The sequence below is a fragment of the Ahaetulla prasina genome, chromosome 7, assembly GCF_028640845.1.
Source record: "Ahaetulla prasina isolate Xishuangbanna chromosome 7, ASM2864084v1, whole genome shotgun sequence".
NCBI classification, from domain to species: domain Eukaryota; kingdom Metazoa; phylum Chordata; class Lepidosauria; order Squamata; family Colubridae; genus Ahaetulla; species Ahaetulla prasina.
The window spans coordinates 16,448,455-16,467,780 of NC_080545.1; the positions used below are offsets into that span (position 1 = coordinate 16,448,455).

The following is a 19,326-nucleotide window of genomic DNA, read 5'->3' on the forward strand; positions in this document are numbered from 1 at the left end:
TCACTAAACACAGCATCTCTTTATTCTGCTTCTTTAAAAACACTGCTGATTGCAGAAATATTACAAATAGTTCATTTTGGAAACACAATAAAAGTTTAGGAAAATAAGTATGACCAGCTGTCACACAAAACAGTACTTCGGCACTGGCTGAAAATAGCACCAAAAGAATATAAATAAGTCTGTGTCCATGCTATTAAACTTTTTAACACTCTGAAAAAACTGTTTTAACTACATTTCATTCCCCTCCACTCCACTCAGCATTACTTAGATTTTCTTTAAAAAGCCAAAAAGAAAAAAAAACTCTTAAAGATTAGGTATTTTGTCAGAATAAAACCTGCTAAAAAGTTGACAATGAATTTGAAATAAATAAAAGCAGCTATGGGGATATTATTCTCCACTTCATTTGTAACAAGTCTCCAACCTAACCCTAACCCTTTGATTGGAAAACTTATAATACCTCAGAAGAAAATAGTCTAATAAGGGATGGCCATTACTGACACTTTAACCCATCACTTTAACCCATTGCAGTGCCAAAGTGCAGAGCTGGTAAGTTACTCATAGCAAAAGTCTGATTTCCCAAAATACAATTTTAATATTTATGCACCATGTGCAAGAATTCCCTGTCACTTTATGCAACAGATACTGACACACGAAGTATTAAGTACCGTATTCCAAAGAAATTATTGAATCCATTTGAAATATGGCTGATTTATGATGGCATATTATTGTTGCTTCTTACTATTATTGAAAATTAAGGCTTAAGTTGCATGCGTGTTCATAAATAATGAATAATGTATGGATTTTATTTATAATTTAAATTTAAAAGGAAGAAAATGCAGAAATCATATGAGTTTCCTGTTCTGAATGCCTTTGCTTATTTCTTATTCTGAGATAAATCAAGTTACAATGAAGAGCATGGGAAAATACTTTAAGATCCACAAATTCCAAATCGCATAAGGAAACTGGACAATATATTTCTTAATGACATCTGCTCTCAAGGTTACTAAGGTAATAAAAATAATTTTTTTAAAAAACCTGCATCTCTCTTCCACCAATGAATTATTTTTTAATGGTTCATCTTATTCATTTGAATTAAAGATATCTAGATGTAAAGTCTACATCATTCACAGGAAATAAAATGCTGGTTTAAGATACAGCACTCCAGAGCGGTGTTTCTCAACTCCGTCAACTTTAAGACATGTGGACTTCAACTTCCAGAATCCCCATCCCCCCATGTATCTTAAAGTTGCTAATGTTAAGAAACACTGCTGTAGGACAGGGGTCTCCAACCTTGGTTCCTTTAAGGCTTGTGGACTTCCAATTCCCAGAGTTCTTCAGCCACCTGGCTGAGGAACTCTGGGAGTTGAAATCCACAAGTCTTAAATGGACCAAGGTTGGAGACTCCTGCTGTACGACATTCATAGATGGGTGGACTTCAACTCCCAGAATTCTCAGTAAAGGTCATGCTGCTTGGGAATTCTGGGAAATGAATCTACACGTTTGGAGGGCTTCCAGCTTAGGGTGGTGTCTTTAGTGAACTTCAAGGGGGGAAAATAGGAGATGGAAGCCTTTCTGGCAGTAAAAATATATGTGTGTTTTTAGGAGATTTTGGAGAGCACCCCAAAAATTAGAAAACCCTTTGCTTTCCTTGTGGCAGTCAAGGAGTTTCAAATTTTAAAAAAGTGACTGAGTCCATCAATCCTGAGATTAATTTCAGGAAAAGTCCAATAAAAAGAGGAGAAATTGGGACATCTAGAAATTCTCCCAACATTCCCTATAATATTAACAATATGAACAATACATGTTAAATGAAAAATAGTTTTTCCTGTTTTTAAAAAAAATAAGGGTATCAAACATCGTTCCTTTCTGCTCCCAATCTGCCTACTTGTGGTAGGCAGGCTGTTTTCTTCATTTTGAATGAGACCTCTCTGCCAGATACGTCAAGTTAAAAAACAGGAACTCCTCAAAAGGCCCCTTATTCTCTATCTCTTTAAGTAGGAGATGTGTAACAAGTGCGGGGGAAAAAAACCACTTTTAAAAAAGTCACACAAGAGCTACAGATCTTGCTGTAAAAATTAAAAAAAAAAAGTTAACATCGTGCTACAAATGCTTATCGCAATATAAAACCACCAACAAGAGGTGATGTAGATTGTCTTCCTGCTGAATTTTTTTTTTTTCATTTTGGGTACAAAAATGCTCCTTTTTGCGCTTCGGCTTTTTCAACCCTTTGTCCGCTATCCAAAAACTAGACCAGAACGAAGCCCACATGCCTGGAAGCCAGAAAAGATGCCGTCAAAGGCAACCGAGTTGTAAACAAAGACTTCCTAAAGTCGTGTTTCCCAATCTCAGCAACTTTCAGATGGGTGGGTTTCAACACCCAGAATTCGGATGTGGTAGCGTGCTGAGTTGAAGTCCAGTTCCACTTAGCACCTTCAAAGTTGCTCAGATCGAGAAGCAGCATCCTAAAGGTTGTTTGGCCAAGGGCTAGAAGAACACATACCTCAAAGGCGTGAATTTCCCTGCCTAATGTCTTAGCGCCTCCCCCACCCCAGCTAATCTTCAGAGACAGAATAAAAACTTTTCTCGGAGGAAGAGTCAATATCCGTAGACATTCCAGATGTTTCCGTGTCCATGAAAAAGGAAGCGACGGAACCAGAGATGTCGGAATTACTAACGGCCCCCTTCTCCTTCATCAAGTCTTCGCAATAGGGGAGACTCCAGAGCCATTCTTCAAGATTGGGGGAAGAGTGAGACGCTTTAGGAGGCGGGTAGGAGAGACGAGGGCAAGGCTTCCCTGGAGCCGTCTGGCATTTGCTAAGCAAGATTTCACTTACTTTGCTGCAAGAACGAGAAAGAATCATTAGTAAGCCTTGGAATTGTTTTTGTGGGAGAAATAACAGAATGACAGAGTTGGAAGGGTGCTTGAAGCAGGGGTGGGCTCCTGGGGGGTTCGGCAGGGTTCGGGCAATCCTCTAGCCAAGGATTGCCGGGGTTCGATGAACCCCCAAATGCCACCCCTGGCTGGCCACGGCCACCCCACCTCTCCCAGGAGTCTCCATGCATTCCATTCATCATTCCAGGTAAGTACAGGGGCTGTATGGAAGGTCTGGGAGGGCAAAAAACGGGCCTACCGGAGGTTCCAGAACTGTGGAAACGGGCCTGTTTCCGGCCTACTGAGGGCCTCCAGAGGCCGGGGGAAGCAGTTTTTGCCCTCCCAGAGGCTCAACAAAAGCCTCTGGAGTCTGAAAAGGGCGAAAAAGACCCCCCTTCCCGTCGTGGTGCAGGCAGCTGACTAGGCCATGCCCAGCATGACCATGCCAACCCAGCAACGGAGCAGCAAACCTGTTCCTAAATGATCCGAAGCCCACCACTGCCTTGGAGGCCTTCTAGTCCAACTCGCTGCTCAAGCAGGAAACCCTATGCCAGTGATGGGGAACCTTTTAGACACCGAGTGCCCAAACTGCGCACGCATGCCCAAGCTGAAAGGTGCGAACCCCTGCAAATGTGCATGTGTGCAGACAAGCGCACTCGCATGCGCGAATGTGCGCAAATGTGTGCATGCACGGACATGCGCGCATGCACAGCAGAGACCCAAAGACCAGCTACAAAAGAAACGCCATGGAGATTTGACCTGGGGCGACAGCGTGCGTGCCAGCAGAGAGGGTTCTGCGTGTCACCTCTGGCACACATGCCATAGGTTCGCCATCACGGCCCTATGCCATTGAAGACAAATGGCTATCCAGACTCTTCTTGGAAACCTCCAGTGATGGAGCACCTGTAATCTTTGAAGGGAACCCATCCCGCCGATTAATTGATATGTCAGACAGTTCCTCAGTTCTAGGTTGGTTCTCTCTTTCATGTTCTTCCACACATTACTTCTTTTCCTACTCTCTGGAACTCTGGAGAATAAGCCAACCTCCTCTTCACTGTGTTAGCCTCTCAGACTTCGCTCAATAGTACACTGCTATTACGTCACCCAGTCTTTCTTTTCATTAGACTAGACATACCCAATTCCTTCCCGCATTCTTCATATGTTTTAGCCTCCAATCCCCTAATCATCTTTGTTATTTTTTCTCTGCGCTCTTTCTTGCATTCTTTAAGCATTACATTTTCTTTAAACAGAGAATCTGTAGCCATTTAGAGCAGGCAAAACGACACAGCAAAGTGGAAGAGAAGCTGCAGTACATCACCAAGGAATTACTCAAAATGGAGTTAATTCCTACCTCCACCCGCTTCATTTCAGGTGGAGAAAATGATATCGTCATACACATTTTCCGGAGATTGTCTAATTCCATGATGTTCTCTAAAATATTTTTCCTGTGCTTGGCCAAAGAAGCGGCCAAACATACCTTGGGGTCTTCAGGAGCCCTTTCATTGCTCGGCCATAGACTGAACCCATCATTTGGGAAAGCTGCCCCTGCATCCATCGCACATCCTCAGGGATGTCCGGAAACCACTGGACCAATCTGCAATCAAAGGAAAGGAGGCAGTTCTTCAAAACAAATTAGTTCAGGATGGGGGCTTCTTTTTAAAATGGTCACCCAAAACATCTCCTTTTCTGGTATCAGCTAATTTTTTATAACGAAAGAAGTATTTTTTAAAATATATATTTTAAGCCAACCGGGCTTTTGAGCGCATACACTAAAATAAGCCCTTCCCGAAAATAAGTTCTTCCTGAAAATATTTAAATGCATGCACAGCCAGTCTCCGCCATTTCCTCTGGTTAGGGTTAGGGAGGCAGAGCTGGAAATCAGGTAAGACGGCAAGAGAAGCCCTGTCTTGCTTCATGCGCCCCAAAATAATAAGACATCCCCAAAAATAAGGCCAAGCATTTATTTCTGAGTTCAAAAAAATGTAAGACAGGGTCTTATTTTAGGAGAAACACGGTATTAAGCCTGTGACCAAAACATAGGTTTGGGATTTTTTTAAAGTATATACATAATATGTTTGTTTTTTATTTTTTTATTATTATTTTTATTATTTTTATTTATTATTATTATTATTATTATTGTTGTTGTTGTTGTTTAAATTTCTATACCGCCCTTCTCCCAAAGGACTCAGGGCGGTTTACAGCCAAAGTAAGACAATTAATACAAAATTAAAAACCAGTTTAAAAAGGAAAATTTAAAGTTGGCAGAAGATTTAAAACCAATAAAAACCCCATTATTAAAACCCCATTAGGCCAGTCCTGCTCAATGGAACAGAAATGTTTTCAACTCGCGTCGAAAGGTCCGAAGATCAGGGAGTTGGCAGATACCTGGTGGTAGCTCGTTCCAAAGGGTTGGTGCCCCCACAGAGAAGGCCCTCCCCCTGGGCGTCGCCAGCCGACATTGACTGGCCAACGGTACCCTGAGGAGACCCTCCCTATGGGAGCGCACTGGTCGATGGGAGGTCGCCGGTAGCAGCAGGCGGTCCCGTAAGTAACCCGGTCCTATGCCATGGAGCGCTTTAAAGGTGGTAACTAACATCTTGAATAGCACCCGAAAGACCAGGAGAGATGTTATATGGGAGCAACGAGTCGCTCCCTCTATCACCCGCGCGGCCGCATTCTGAACCAGTTGGAGCCTTCGGGTGCTCTTCAAGGGGAGCCCCATGTAGAGAGCGTTGCAGTAGTCCAGACGGGAAGTGACGAGGGCATGAGTGACTGTGCATAAGGAATCCCGATGTAAGAAGGGACGCAACTGGCGTATCAGGCGGACCTGATAAAAAGCTCCTCTGGCGACGGCCGTCAAATGCTCTTCCTACGACAGCCGTGCATCCAGAAGGACACCCAGATTGCGAACCTTCTCTGTGGGGGCTAATGACCCGTCCCCCACAGACAGCGATGGCCTCAGCTGATTATACCGGGACGCAGGCATCCACAGCCGCTCGGTCTTGGCGGGATTGAGTCAGAGCCTGTTTTTCCCCATCCAGATCCATCCATTATGAAGTTGAACACAAAAAACTCAGGAAAATGAATATATTTGTGATTCTTCTGTTACCAGTAAATATAAACTTATACACATAATACATTTTATAGCAACAGCAATAACTTATATAGTGCTTTACAGCCCACTCTAAGCAGTTTATAGAATCAGCCTATTGCCCCCCAACAATCTGGGTCCTCATTTTACCCACCTCGGAAGGATGGAAGGCTGAGTCAACCTTGAGCCTGGTGAAATTCGAAATGCCAAACTGCAGGCAGCCAGCAGGCAGCAGAAGTAGCCTGCAGTACTGCTTTCTAACCACTGCGCCACCACATGCTCTTATAAGTATAAACAGGAATTAAGAGAGAGTAATACAAACCAAACAGGCCAATCCAATCTCAGCCATGAACTCACAAGATGCAAGTTTTCTTATTGTTAAGACCTGTGAGCTCAATGGGCTTACTCCTAAGAAGGTTTACATTACATACAAGCTATGACCAACTTTCCTCTAGCTCAGGGGTGTCAAACTCAAGGCCCGGGGGCCGGATGTGGCCCGCATGGTGGTTAGATCTGGCACGTGTAGCTGCCCGGGAAACATCAAAGGACCAGCCCGCAGTGCCTTTACCAGCAAAAATGGAGCTCTATTTTTGCTGGCATGGAGTTTCAGGAGGCCGTCACAGCCGAAAATGGAGGTCAGGAGCCTGTTTTCGCTGGCAGACTGCTTGGCAGAGGCGCCCCCGACACACGTGATGTTAAGCTGGCCACGCCCACCCTGGCCATGCCCACCCACCACCACTACCCGGCCTCCCTGACGTCAAATACAACCCTACGCAGCCCTCAATGAAATCGAGTTTGATACCCCTGCTCTAGCTCAAGAACATCATTTATTTGCAACATATAGAGAACCAGTTTGTAAGATGCTGGACTAGAAACACGGAGACGGTGAGTTCTTATCTTCAAACCTAGGCAAGAAACCAGGTTTATCAGCCCCATCCACCCCACAGGGTTGTTGTTATGGGGAAAAATAGGAAGACAGACCATTACGTACATTGCCTGCAGTTGTGAAAAATAAAGGTGGGATATAAATTTAGCAAATAGATAAATAAATATATGCAGTTTTAGCCTGCAAGGTATTTTGGACATCTGTAAGAAAAGCTGCCTCAGAAGGAATAGGGAAGAGTTTTTGGAAGAATAACCCACTTTATGAAAAGTGTCCCCAATATCTTGAACGTTTGGAACTTAGATCATATACACTCACCTTATTACCACAAAGAAGGCAGACTCAACCGGTAAAGTGTAAGGTAGCATCATGTAGGACATGAGTCGCATGGGAAGAAATTTTGAAAGTTGAGTGTAGAGTCCACCTTTTTCTTTACAAGCCTCTTGTAATGCTGTCAAATTTAAATGCACGATCAAGAAAGAACAAATATGGCTAGGACATCATCAACTTTTTCCCATCTGAAATGACTGAGTAGGGACCCTCTTGTGTTCTCAAAGCAATAGCACTTAGCTTTATATACCGCTTTACAGCCCTCTCTAAACGGTTTATAAAGTCAGCATATTGCCCCTCTGGGTCCTCATTTTACTGACCTTGGAAGGACGGAAGGCTGAGTTAACCTTGAGCCTGCTGAGATTTGAACTGCCAAAATTGCAGGCAGCCGGCAGTCAGCAGAAGTAGCCTGCAGTACTGCATTCTAACCACTGCGCCACAGTGGCTCACAATCAGGTTACCATCAAATTACATTTTGCTTTATACAACTTTTCATTCATTTGAATCGTCTTTTACTGGGAATCAATAACCACAAATTCCCTGAGTCAAACGACTCAGGGTCATTCTAGCATTGTGAATTAAACACTGGATTACCTCGGCTTCTCTAATCTCTTAACTAAAATGGATTCATAGAAAAATCATTCTTCGACACCAAAAAAGAAATAAAACAAAACTCTTGTTTTAATTTGGAAAAGGAAGCCAATTTGGGCTGTCAGAGGCTTGAGAAACACTCTGCACATCTAAATCACCCAATAGTTCCAGCCAAAATTAACTTAAAATCAACTTGTCTTCCCATAATGTCTAGATGACAAATGTATCACGAACAGTATAAAGGGGGATTGGTTAATCTAGTTTATTTGATTATATGTTTTATTTTGCACCCCTTTTCTGGAACATTCAGCAACCAAAATTCATCAGTGCAAAATGAATGACGTTCACCAATCTGAAACAAAAATTTTGCAAGTAAATTCATGAAACCTTCAAAGCAGCCCCTTTAATGGTCTGCTTATACTTTTGGCCACCGAAAGATAATTGATAAATCTCTCCAATCTTGTTTAGATAGTAAATTAAAACGCTCCAGTGCAAATTGGGGGGTGGGGAAATCAAACAAGCAGCACATTCTGTCTGGTCTCTACGTATTAGTACTAAAGAATTAAACATACATTTTTGCAATAATTAATTAATTAGTTAATTTAGAATTTTACCTTTATGTAGTCTAGGAGGCAGCTTCTCAAATATATTTCTATCCAATGGCCAAGATGTTGCCTTTAGCTGATCAATAAATACTTTTTCGTCTTGTATCTCTTTTTTGTCTTTATTTACTGCATTTTTTTGGTCACTGTAGCGTGAGATTTGAGAATATCTCAGATGTTCCTGCTTGGTTAAGGCTATGTCGGCAGACACTGATTCTTGCAGAAAACCTTAATAAATAGATTTAAAAAACAAATGCTTCTGCTATAAGTGACAGTATGCAAAGCAAGCTAGATAAAATGCAGAGAGTTAAAAAAAGCCACGAAGATTTTCTAATCTTAATTTTCAAATCTTTGACTAAGAATTTTATGCCTGTTTGTGACTGCATTGTAATTTCCACCAGCTTCTTCCAACTTTTAAAGCTGAGACGTTCTTGCCTGCAAACAGCAATGAATTAGCAAACATTTAGTTTTATAGCATGCCCATAGCATATCTTTTTGATAAGGCTTGGGTTGCTTAAAGTGCCGATATTCATGGGATAAAAGTATCACAGGAAGAAAATTGCAAAGCTACTTCCAACAGCATACATTCAGTGGCCAATCTGTTAAATGCAATATAGGTAGCCCTCCAGTTATAACCCAGGTGCCCCCAAAATTTATGTTGCTCAGTGAAACATTTGTGAAATGAGTTTGTCCCGTTTTACGACTTTTCTTGCCATGGTTGTTAAAGTGATTCATTGCATTTATTAAGTTATCCGGAGGCTGCAGTTAGTCCAGAATGCGGCTGCGCGGGTGATAGAGGGAGCCCCTCGTGGCTCCCGTATGACACCTATCCTGCGCAGACTGCACTGGCTACCTGTGGCCTTCCGGGTGCGCTTCAAGGTCTTGGTAACCACCTTTAAAGCGCTCCATGGCATAGGGCCGGGTTATTTACGGGACCGCCTACTGCTACCGAATACCTCTCACCGACCCGTGCGCTCTCACAGAGAGGGACTCCTCAGGGTGCTGTCAGCGAGGCAGTGTCGTCTGGCGACGCCCAGGGGAAGGGCCCTCTCTGTGGGGGCTCCCACCCTCTGGAACGAACTACCCCCAGGACTTCGTCAACTTCCGGACCTCCGAACCTTCCGTCGCGAGCTTAAAACACACTTATTCATCTGCGCAGGACTGGATTAGATTTTAAATTTATTGGTTTTAAATGGGTTTTATTATTTATACTGTTTTTAAATATTCGGCCTTGTAGAATAAGTTTTTTAATTGTTATTTTAATCTGTATTTATATGTTTTTATTTGCCTGTGAACCGCCCTGAGTCCTTCGGGAGATAGGGCGGTATATAAATGTGATTAATAAATAAATTAATTAATTAACGCGCTTGTTAAGTGAATCTGGATTCCAAATTGACTTTGCTTCTCACAAGGTTGCAAAAGTGGATCACGTGACCCCAGGACCAGGGGTGAAATGCTCCTGGTTCGGACTGGATCGCCTGAATCAGTAGCGATGGTGGCGGTTGGTTCGGAGAACTGGTAGCAAAATCCCTGCCCCCCCCAATGCCCAGCTGAGTTGCCTGATCGTCAGAGGCTTTTTCTTTAAAGGCAAAAAAATGCTTTTAAAAGCATTTTTCTTCAGCGAAAAATGCTTTTAAAGAAAAAGCCTCTGATGACCGCGTGCCCCAGCTGGGACCACCAGAGCCGTTTAAAAGCATTTTTTCTACAACACCTTCAGCTGAAGAGGTTGTAGAAAAAATGCTTTTAAAAGGCTCCTCTGGCGATCCCAGCTGAGTTGCCTGATTGTCAGAGGCTTTTTTTTCTTTTAAAGGCAAAAAAAATGCTTTTAAAAGAAAAAAAAAAGCCTCTGATGATCAGGCAACTCAGCTGGGATCGTCGGAGGAGCCTATTAAAAGCATTTTTTCTACAACCACTTCGGCTGAAGAGGTTGTAGAAAAATGCTTTTAAAAGTAAAAAAAAAAAAAAAGTTGGCCACGCCCACTTAGTCACATTGCCCCCCTCAACAAGCCACGCCCACAGAACCGTAGTAACAAATTTTACATTTCACTACTGCCCAGGACACTGTATCCGTCGCAAGTATGAACCAATTGCCAACCATCAGAATTTTGATCACGTGACCAAGAGGATGCTGCAGCGGTCGTAAGTGTGAAAACCAGCCATAAGTCACTTTTTTTTTCAGAGCTGTTGTAACATTGAACGGTCACTAAATGAACTGTTGTCAGTTGAGGACTATCTGTACAGTAATCTTCGACTGACAACTACAGCCAGAAGCAGAAATGGCATGGCTAAGCAAAACAACAGTTAAGTAAAGGATTTTACAACCATTTTTACCATGGCTATTAAGCGAATCGCTGCTGTCATTAAGTGAATCATGCGGTCATTCAGCAAAGCCAGCTCCCCTCCTTTGACTTTGCTTGACGGAAGCTAGCTCGGAAGGTTGCAAACGATCCCAGAATAATGCAAACAACGTAATTACCCGCCAGTTGCCAAGCAACGGAAATTTGATCAGATGGCAGTGGGGAATACGGTATGGGGAATTCAGGGCCGTTTTCATTGGAAATGGCTGCTAAACAAACGTTGGTAAATCAAGCACTACTTTCCCGTTTGGAAGAATCCTCTTTGGCTTGATTGTAACTCAGCCTGCGTTACTAACTCCCCCTGGTCAGAGGGCTTTCCGAATGAACGGCTGTTGTCTCCAGAGTGCGGAGACAACCTGATAGCTGCTGCGACCATTGCCCTCGTCTAGCTCTGCAAATGAGATGGCCAGGGAGAGGAGGAAGGTCAAGAACTGCCCAGGGGTCCTCCTCTCCATTGACCTGTGCTTTAAGCATTTCAAATAGCAACAGCAATAACACTTAGACTTATCGTATTTTTTTCGGACTATAAAACGCACCTGACTATAAGACGCACCTAAATTTAGAAGAGGAAAACAACAAAAAAAGGGGGTTTTCCCAAAAAAATTGGGCCAAAAAAAGCCCCGAAAATGGGCCAAAAAAAGCCAAAACAAATAGACCAAAAAGCCTCAAAAGCAAGCCCCAAAAAAGCCCCCCAAACAGGTCAAAAACGCCCTGAAAACAGGTCCAAAAAAAGCCTCAAAATTAGGCCCAAAAAAGGCCCGAAAACAGGGAGGCCAAAAAATGGCTAGCAGGTAGGTGGGGCTTCAGCAACATTTGGCCTATAAGATGCACAGACATCCTTGCCCCCTTTTGGGAGACAAAAAAGTGAGTCTTATGGTCCGAAAAATATAGTATATACTGCTTCATAGTGCTTTACAGCAGGGGTCTCCAACCTTGGTCCCTTTAAGACTTGTGGACTTCAACTCCCAGAGTCCCTCAGCCAGCAAAACTGGCTGAGGAACTCTGGGAGTTGAAGTCCACAAGTCTTAAAGGGACCAAGGTTGGAGACCCCTGCTTTACAGCTCTCTCTGTCGGGGTGTCAAACTCAAGGCCCGCGAGCTGGATCCGGCCCACGGGGTGCTTAGATCTGTCCCGCAGGGCTGTCCTGGAAACAGTAAAGACCGGCCCACAGTGCCTCTGCCAGTGAAAATGGATCTTGGGAGCCCATTTTCACTGGCAGAGTGCTTTGGACACCACAGGTGCCCCTGACCTGAGTAATGTCAAGCTGGCCACGCCCAGCCTCCCCCCCCCCCCCGGCGAGGTCGAACACAACCCTGACGCGCCCCTCAGTGAAATTGAGTTTGACACCCCTGCTCTAAGTGGTTTACAGAGTCAGCCAACTGTTCCCAACAGTCTGGGTCCTCATTTTACTGGAAGGATGGAAGGCTGAATCAACCTTGAGCTGGTGAGGCTCGAACTCCTGGCAGTCAGCAGAACTGGACAGAAAGAATTCTTTATTGGCCAAGTGTGATTGGACACACAAGGAATTTGCCTCTGGTGAATAAGCTCTCAGCAACGAGTGACAAATCATGATTGTCGTCATTGTAAAAATGTGTTAATCATAAATCATAAGATACAACATTTAGTGATAGTCATAGAATACTATATAAGACATCAACATAAATCATACTGCAATACTAAGTAAACAATATAACTCATCAGATACAAGCAACAAAATAATAGTCAAAAGAAGATAAGGAGGTACGCAATGGGAAAGATGAGAAGAATTTTTATTTTTTTAATTTTTTTTATTTGCATTTATATCCTGCCCTTCTCCAAAGACTCAGGGCGGCTTACACTATGTTAGCAATAGTCTTCATTCTATTTGTATATTTATATACAAAGTCAACTTATTGCCCCCAACAATCTGGGTCCTCATTTTACCTACCTTATAAAGGATGGAAGGCTGAGTCAACCTTGGGCCTGGTGGGACTAGAACCTGCAGTAATTGCAAGCAGCTGTGTTAATAACAGACTGCATTAGCAGTCTGAGCCACAGAAGAAAGATGAGAAGAATAAAGTAATACAGCCTTACTAGGTAGTTTGACAGTGTTGTGGGAATTAGTTGTTTAGCAGGGTGTTGGCAAGGGGGGGAAAAACTGTTGTGTCTAGTTGTTCTGGTGTGCAATGCCCTATAAGGCAGTGGTGGAATTCAAATTTCTTTACTATTGCTTCTGTGGCTTGGTGGGCGTGACTTGGTGATCATGGCAGGGGAAGGATACTGCAAAATCTCCATTCTCACCCCAATCCAGGGGAAGGATACTGCAAAATCTCCATTCCTACCCCACTCTGGGGCCAGCCAGAGGTGGTATTTGCCGGTTCTCTGAACTACTCAAAATTTCCACTACCAGTTCTCCAGAACCTTTCAGAACCTGCTAAATAGCAACCCTGCTATAAGATCATTTTGAGGGCAGAAGTTGAAATAGTTTTTATGTCCAGGATGTGAGGGGTCTGTAGATATTTTCACAGCCCTCTTTCTGGCTCGTGGAGTATACAGGTCCCCCAATGGAAGGCAGGTTGGTAGCCTGCAATATTGCATTCTAACCACTGCACCACCATGGCTGATGGTGTAGGATGGGCCTCCAAACCCAAAACTGACACGCTCTGGTGCCTGCAGTGTGCCCCTCCAAACAGCAACCGGACGGGGCAGTAGCACCACTCGTCCACTGGCACCAAGGAAGAACTTCCATGGATTGTTTTTGCCTCCTCTGCCATCAGCTGGTGGCACTTCTGCATCAGGAGCAGTGGGCACAGGACTCAGGTCTGGCTTCCCTCCTCTCCTCTCCTTGGCCAGTCCTCTAAACTGTCCTCCCTATCCTGGCCAAGAGGTATTGCGGGGAGGTATATAGCCCATGTCTTATGGAATATTGTCTCCTTGGGAGAGTCGAAGGTCCCCAATCCTGTTGGCTTTTTCAAAGTTTTAAAAATTCGGCTATGTACCCAAGCCTGGGACTCAGAACATGCTAAGTTACTTTTGTTGTTGTTATTGTTTTGTTGTTGTTGTTGTTGTTAGTTGCAAAGTCGTGTCCGACCCATCGCAACCCCATGGACAACGTTCCTCCAGAAACTGACACAGGGACAGCTTGTATTTATTGCCATTTAGTATGATGGTCAAACAGTTCAGAAATTCCAATAAATACTGTATTTTTCGGACTATAAAACACACCTAAATTTAGAAGAGGAAATCAACAACAAAAAAGCTTTTGGCCTCTGTGCCTCCCATTTCCAGGCCTTTTTTCAGGCCATTTCCAGCCTTTTTTGGCCCATTTTCAAGGCTTTTTTCTGCCCGTTTTCTAGGCTTTTTTCAACCCATTTCTGAGGCTTTTTTCAGGCTATTTTTTCCAGAAAAAAATGACCAAAAAAAAAAAGCCTTGAAAATGGGCCAAAAAAGCCTCAAAACGGGCCAAAAAAGCCTCAAAAACGGGCTGAAAAAAGGCCCTAAAGTGGGCTGAAAAAAGGCCAAAATGGGGCGTGTGGAGGCAAAAAAAAATGGCCAGCAGATGGGCGGGACTTTGGCAATATTCAGTGTATAAGATGCACAGATATTTTCCCCCCCTTTTGGGAGTCTAAAAAGTATGTTTTATAGTCCAAATAATACGGTAATCTCCAATCTCACAGCAGTTTCCTCCTCCATGAATTGCATTCCCACATATCACACACACACATACACCATCCACTAAACCAATAGCAGGAAGGGCAGGACTGTCCAAACATGAGAATCCAAAGATAACACCCAAATTTCAAGAGAAAAAACAATGGCCTACCCTAGCAGAAGAAAAAAAAAAGTTTTTTGCCCATACTTTAAAGAAAACATCAGAAATATGTGTTTCTTCCTACAACCAATCTGAGCATAATAAAGTATTCTGGACACTCCTTTCTGCTACATGAAATAAATAAATTTAAGAACAGTAACCTACCGTTTTCTTTCAAAAATCTAAGAGCATCCGAAAATCCTTGTTTGCAGAGTTCAGCTAGCAACTGAAAAAAGAAATTCACAGAAAACTAGTTCAGTAAGTTTTAAAACTTGTGGTAAGAACATTTTACATACTTCATGCCGTTTATATTCATGGAGAACTCATTCACTTCCACTGACAGCCTGGTACTAAACAAATGACATCCTTGAAGGAAGATTTCATGAAGATATTCTAAATCTCCCTAAATTGTCTCCCTGCACAATATTAACTGGCTCTCTTTTTGCCCACACAACAGAGCACTGAGCAACATGGAAAGAAAAACAGCAGCAACACATGCCATGCACAATTAACAATGCCGTCTTCCTAAGAAGCTGGCTTCTCCAAGACCATTCCTATATCCCTGAGAATAACCCGTGCTACCAACTGAACCATGGGGTACTTGTTAAGTATTGCAGAATTTCAGAATCTAGTAATAGAAAAAGAAATCTGAAACACGATGCCCATGCAACTGAGACAGCTAAAAAGCAGGGGTGAAATCTACTTACCTTCCTTACCAGTTTGGAAGTGCTTCGCTCGTGCGTACATGCACATCACATGCACACGCAGACCTTCTGCACATGCGCAGAATGTAAAAAACACATTACTTCCTGGTTAAAACCAGGAAGTAATGACACCCGGGCAGGTGGGCGGAGCTTTGCTCTGCCATCGCTACCGGATCACCGAACCAGTGGCCACGATCGCTACCGGATCATGCGATCCGGTCCGAATCGGGAGCATTTCACCCCTGCTAAAAAGACAGAAGTAAAAAACAACTCCTCCTCTCACGTCTCACAATAAAGGAAAGCCAACTAATCAATTCAGTAGAGTAGAGTAATATTTCACATATTGGTGCATCCAATTTGCCATCAAAGTTCTCTACGCTTTGATAACTGAGTGCAATATTTCTCAATCCTAATAACTTTGAGGTGTGTGGAATTAAACTTCCATAATTCCCCAGACAGCTAGAATTGAAAAACACTAATTTAGTGGGTGCACCTGACTACTTTTTTTTACAGTTCAAGTTGTAGCCTTGGCATTGTCTATGGTAGAGTGGCATCCATGATGACCTCAAATGCCACACAGTATGATGTAACCACACAAATGACATGCATTACTAACTCCCTAGATCCGATTGTGGGCCTGCCCAATCCACACAGACTTCCTCCATGCACAGCAAATCCGGCAAAAAGCCTTCCTTCCTTCCTCCTTCTTTTTCTTTCTTTCTTTCTTTTTCTTTCTCTCTTTTTTTCTTTTCTCTCTTTCTTTTTTTCTTTCTTTCTTTCTTCTCTTTCTCTCCTTCCTTTGTAGTCAATGGGAACGAAAAAAAAGGTGTACAGGTAGTTCCGACGTATGACCACATTTGAGCCCAACATCTCTGTTGTTAAGTGAGACATATGTTAAATTAGTTTTGCTCCATTTTATGACCTTTCTTACCATAGTTACTAAGTGAATCACTGAAAACAACTCTGTGGAAAACAAATTATCTACTTTTGCTAAACCACAGACAATGTTAACTCAAAACTTAAGCTAGCTATGAACTCCCAAACATGACACAACAATTCAATAACCTTTTTGTGTCTGTGTGTGTGCCTTTGAGTCAGTCATTCCTCGAAACGTCCTGGTCTAATACCTGCAGTTTTCAGAAGTGGTTTCCCTTTGGCACTTTCTTCCTAAAGAGCCTAAAAAGATTCTACAATGTACTGGAAAATATTTCAACATGCTCTTTTATAACTTTAACAGCATCCACACTGATAGAATAGAATAGGATAGGATAGAATAGGATAGGATAGAATAGAATAGAATAGAATAGAATAGAATAGAATAGAATAGAATAGAATAGAATAGAATAGAATAGAATGAGTTTTTATTGGCCAAGTGTGATTTGACACACAGGGAATTTGTCTTGGTGCATATGCTCTTAGTGTACATAAAAGAAAAGATACTTTCATCAAGAATCATAAGGTACAACACTTAATGATAGTCATAGGGTACAAATAAGAAATCAGGAAGCAATCAATATCAATATAAATCGTAAGGATACAAGCAACAAAGTTAGTCATACAGTCATAAGTGGAAGGATGAAGGGAACAATGAGAAGATTAATAGTAGTGCAGATTTAGTAAATAGTTTGACAGCTTTGAAGGAATTATTTGTTTAGCAGAGTGATGGCATTCAGGAAAAAACTGCTCTTGTGTCTAGTTATTTTGGTGTGCAGTGCTCTATAGTGTCGTTTTGAGGATAGGAGTTGAAACAGTTTATGTTCAGGATGTGAGGGGCCTGTAAATATTTTCACAACCCTCTTTTTACTTGTGCAATATACAGGTCCTCAATGGAAGGCAGGTTGGTAGCAATTGTTTTTTCTGCAGTTCTAATTATCCTTTAGTTTAGTTCTGCTCCCAATATACAGAACTACAGAACTTTTCTACCCTGCCAATTCCATCTCTGCCCACCTACTTAGCCAATGTTTAGAGTCGCAGATTATGTTATGTTAATTAAAGTCCCGTAACATTCTTGTTTTTTGTGTTGTTTGGAAAATAAGTCTATCATTTTTCTCAAAGTCATACAAATAACTATCAGCATCAATAAAAAGAATGATCACATAACAGGCAATGTTGAACATACAATACCTGGGGTTCTGGAGGAAAAAGTGCTTGAGTTAAACGATACATGTTACCTAAGCTAAATTGAATGCTTGTATTGGTTACATGCATCTCATGGAAGTTTGCAGAGTTCCCCTTGGGACAAATGTCACATTCCCCAGAGAAAGGAGAAACGGTTATGGTGTTCTTCAAATTATAGTGAGGTAAATTGTCACTTAATCCACCGTCCACGTAGCGCTTTAAAGAAGAGAGGAAGAGAAACATGAAAAGGTTGTATTCGCTTAAGCAAAAACTCATCATATTTGATTCATGCAAAATATGCTTAAAATGTTAGAAAACACTTACTGCTAGAAATTAATTATTAGGATTCCTAGGAATGTGACAGAATTTCTCCAAATTGGAAAAGCTACTAGAATTGGGGTGGAGGGAAGAAGTGTTTAAAACCAAACCGATTTTCTGAACAACAGGAGAAAATTTAATGAGGAAGGAGGAGAGATACTGGGAATGTTTTTGAACTTTGGCAAGTTTAAGAGGTGCAGATTTCAACTCTCGAAAATTCTCTAGCTAGCATGCTAGCTGGGGAATTCTGGGAACTGAAGTCCGCATGTCTTAAAGTTGCCAAAATTGATAAACACTTGGTTTCAATATAATCTACCATATCTCACTATTTACAGGAATTGCTACATATGTTGTCAGTTTTTTTAAAACAATTCTTGTTCTGTTTAGAATTTAAATAAGACTACTGTTTGAATAGCCAGAATAGTCTATGCGCAAAATTGAAAAAATAGAAACATACCATCAGAGAAAAATGTGATAAAGTGTTAAGAGTGCACCAAAATGGATAAATTAAGAATGGAAATAAAAGCTAGAGGAGAAACTGAGTAATATTTGATATGGAATCTATGGTATAACTGGTTAGATAATAGATATACAGATTAGGAAATTAACAAAGAAAGAGGATAAAGGAGTTAGAAAATAGTAAAAAGTATAAATACAAAAATAAATGAAGAACATGCAGTATTATAATATGATGTGATAAAAAATGTAAAATGTTAAAAAATAGAGTAAGAACTATGTACTGTATATAAATGAACATATTAGTATATATAAGGGAACCACATGTATGTAATTACATAGATATGGGGGGGAAATGAATTTATACCGGATATATACCAATATTGAAGTGTTGCAAAGATGACGAAAAGTGTGATATAAAATGGCAAAAACTGCTTAATAAAAATTATTTTTTAAAAAAATAAGACTACCGTTTGATTTGACGTTTTAATTTACCATTTATCAAGATCAATCTGTTATTATTCAACAATTTAATTTTAGCCATTTCATTGACCTCAATCCTCTACTGCATCCATCTTCCACGCTCCATAGCAGTAAAATGTTGGTCTTCCAATTTTATTTACTTACTTACTTACTTATTCAGCTGCCTGTTTAGCTAAAAACAATTCATGGTATTTTTGTACTAAGAATTGGAACTGGAAGCAATACAGGGGTTTTACTCAGTGATAGCAAAGAAATAAAAGAGTGTTTGGAAAAATCAAGAAGCACGTTTATTTTATTTCTCACCTTGCTAAAAAAACTCTTTTACATGATGGTCCAGGTCAAGTAAGCTAAGAAAATCTATCTAAATGGATACACTTAAAAAACATGCAACCAATTTTTTCCCCCCAGAAAAATATTTGTATCATAAAACAGGGGTCTCCAACCTTGGTCCCTTTAAGACTTGTGGACTTCAACTCCCAGAGTCCCTCAGCCAGCAAAGCTGGCTGAGGAACTCTGACAGTTGAAGTCCACAAGTCTTAAAGGGACCAAGATTGGAGACCCCTTTCATAAAATAACACTCAGGTATTTGTAAGAAAAATTACATGAAAATAAAACTGTCATACATAAACTGATCTAGCTCAGGGATCCCTAACCCCCGGGCTGTAGCCCACTATTGGGCCATGGCCCATTCAGAATTGGGCCATGCGTGTGCACGCAGCTCAACTTGCGTG

General features: G+C 41.7%; 1 protein-coding gene across 4 annotated transcripts in view; it reads right to left on the reverse strand.

Moving 5' to 3' along the window:
• Positions 1 to 19,326, reverse strand: part of LOC131201731 (patatin-like phospholipase domain-containing protein 2) — a 49,259-nt gene continuing 29,933 nt past the window's right edge. For all 4 annotated transcript variants that reach the window (XM_058189883.1, XM_058189885.1, XM_058189886.1 and 1 more), the window contains 6 exons: positions 17,345 to 17,554; positions 14,682 to 14,742; positions 8,382 to 8,597; positions 7,165 to 7,297; positions 4,350 to 4,466; positions 1 to 2,838 (listed from right to left, as the gene is read on the reverse strand). In XM_058189883.1, coding sequence (XP_058045866.1) covers positions 2,553 to 2,838; positions 4,350 to 4,466; positions 7,165 to 7,297; positions 8,382 to 8,597; positions 14,682 to 14,742; positions 17,345 to 17,554 — 1,023 coding nt within the window. In that variant the 3' untranslated portion in view covers positions 1 to 2,552. The remainder of the gene's footprint in view (positions 2,839 to 4,349; positions 4,467 to 7,164; positions 7,298 to 8,381; positions 8,598 to 14,681; positions 14,743 to 17,344; positions 17,555 to 19,326) is intronic.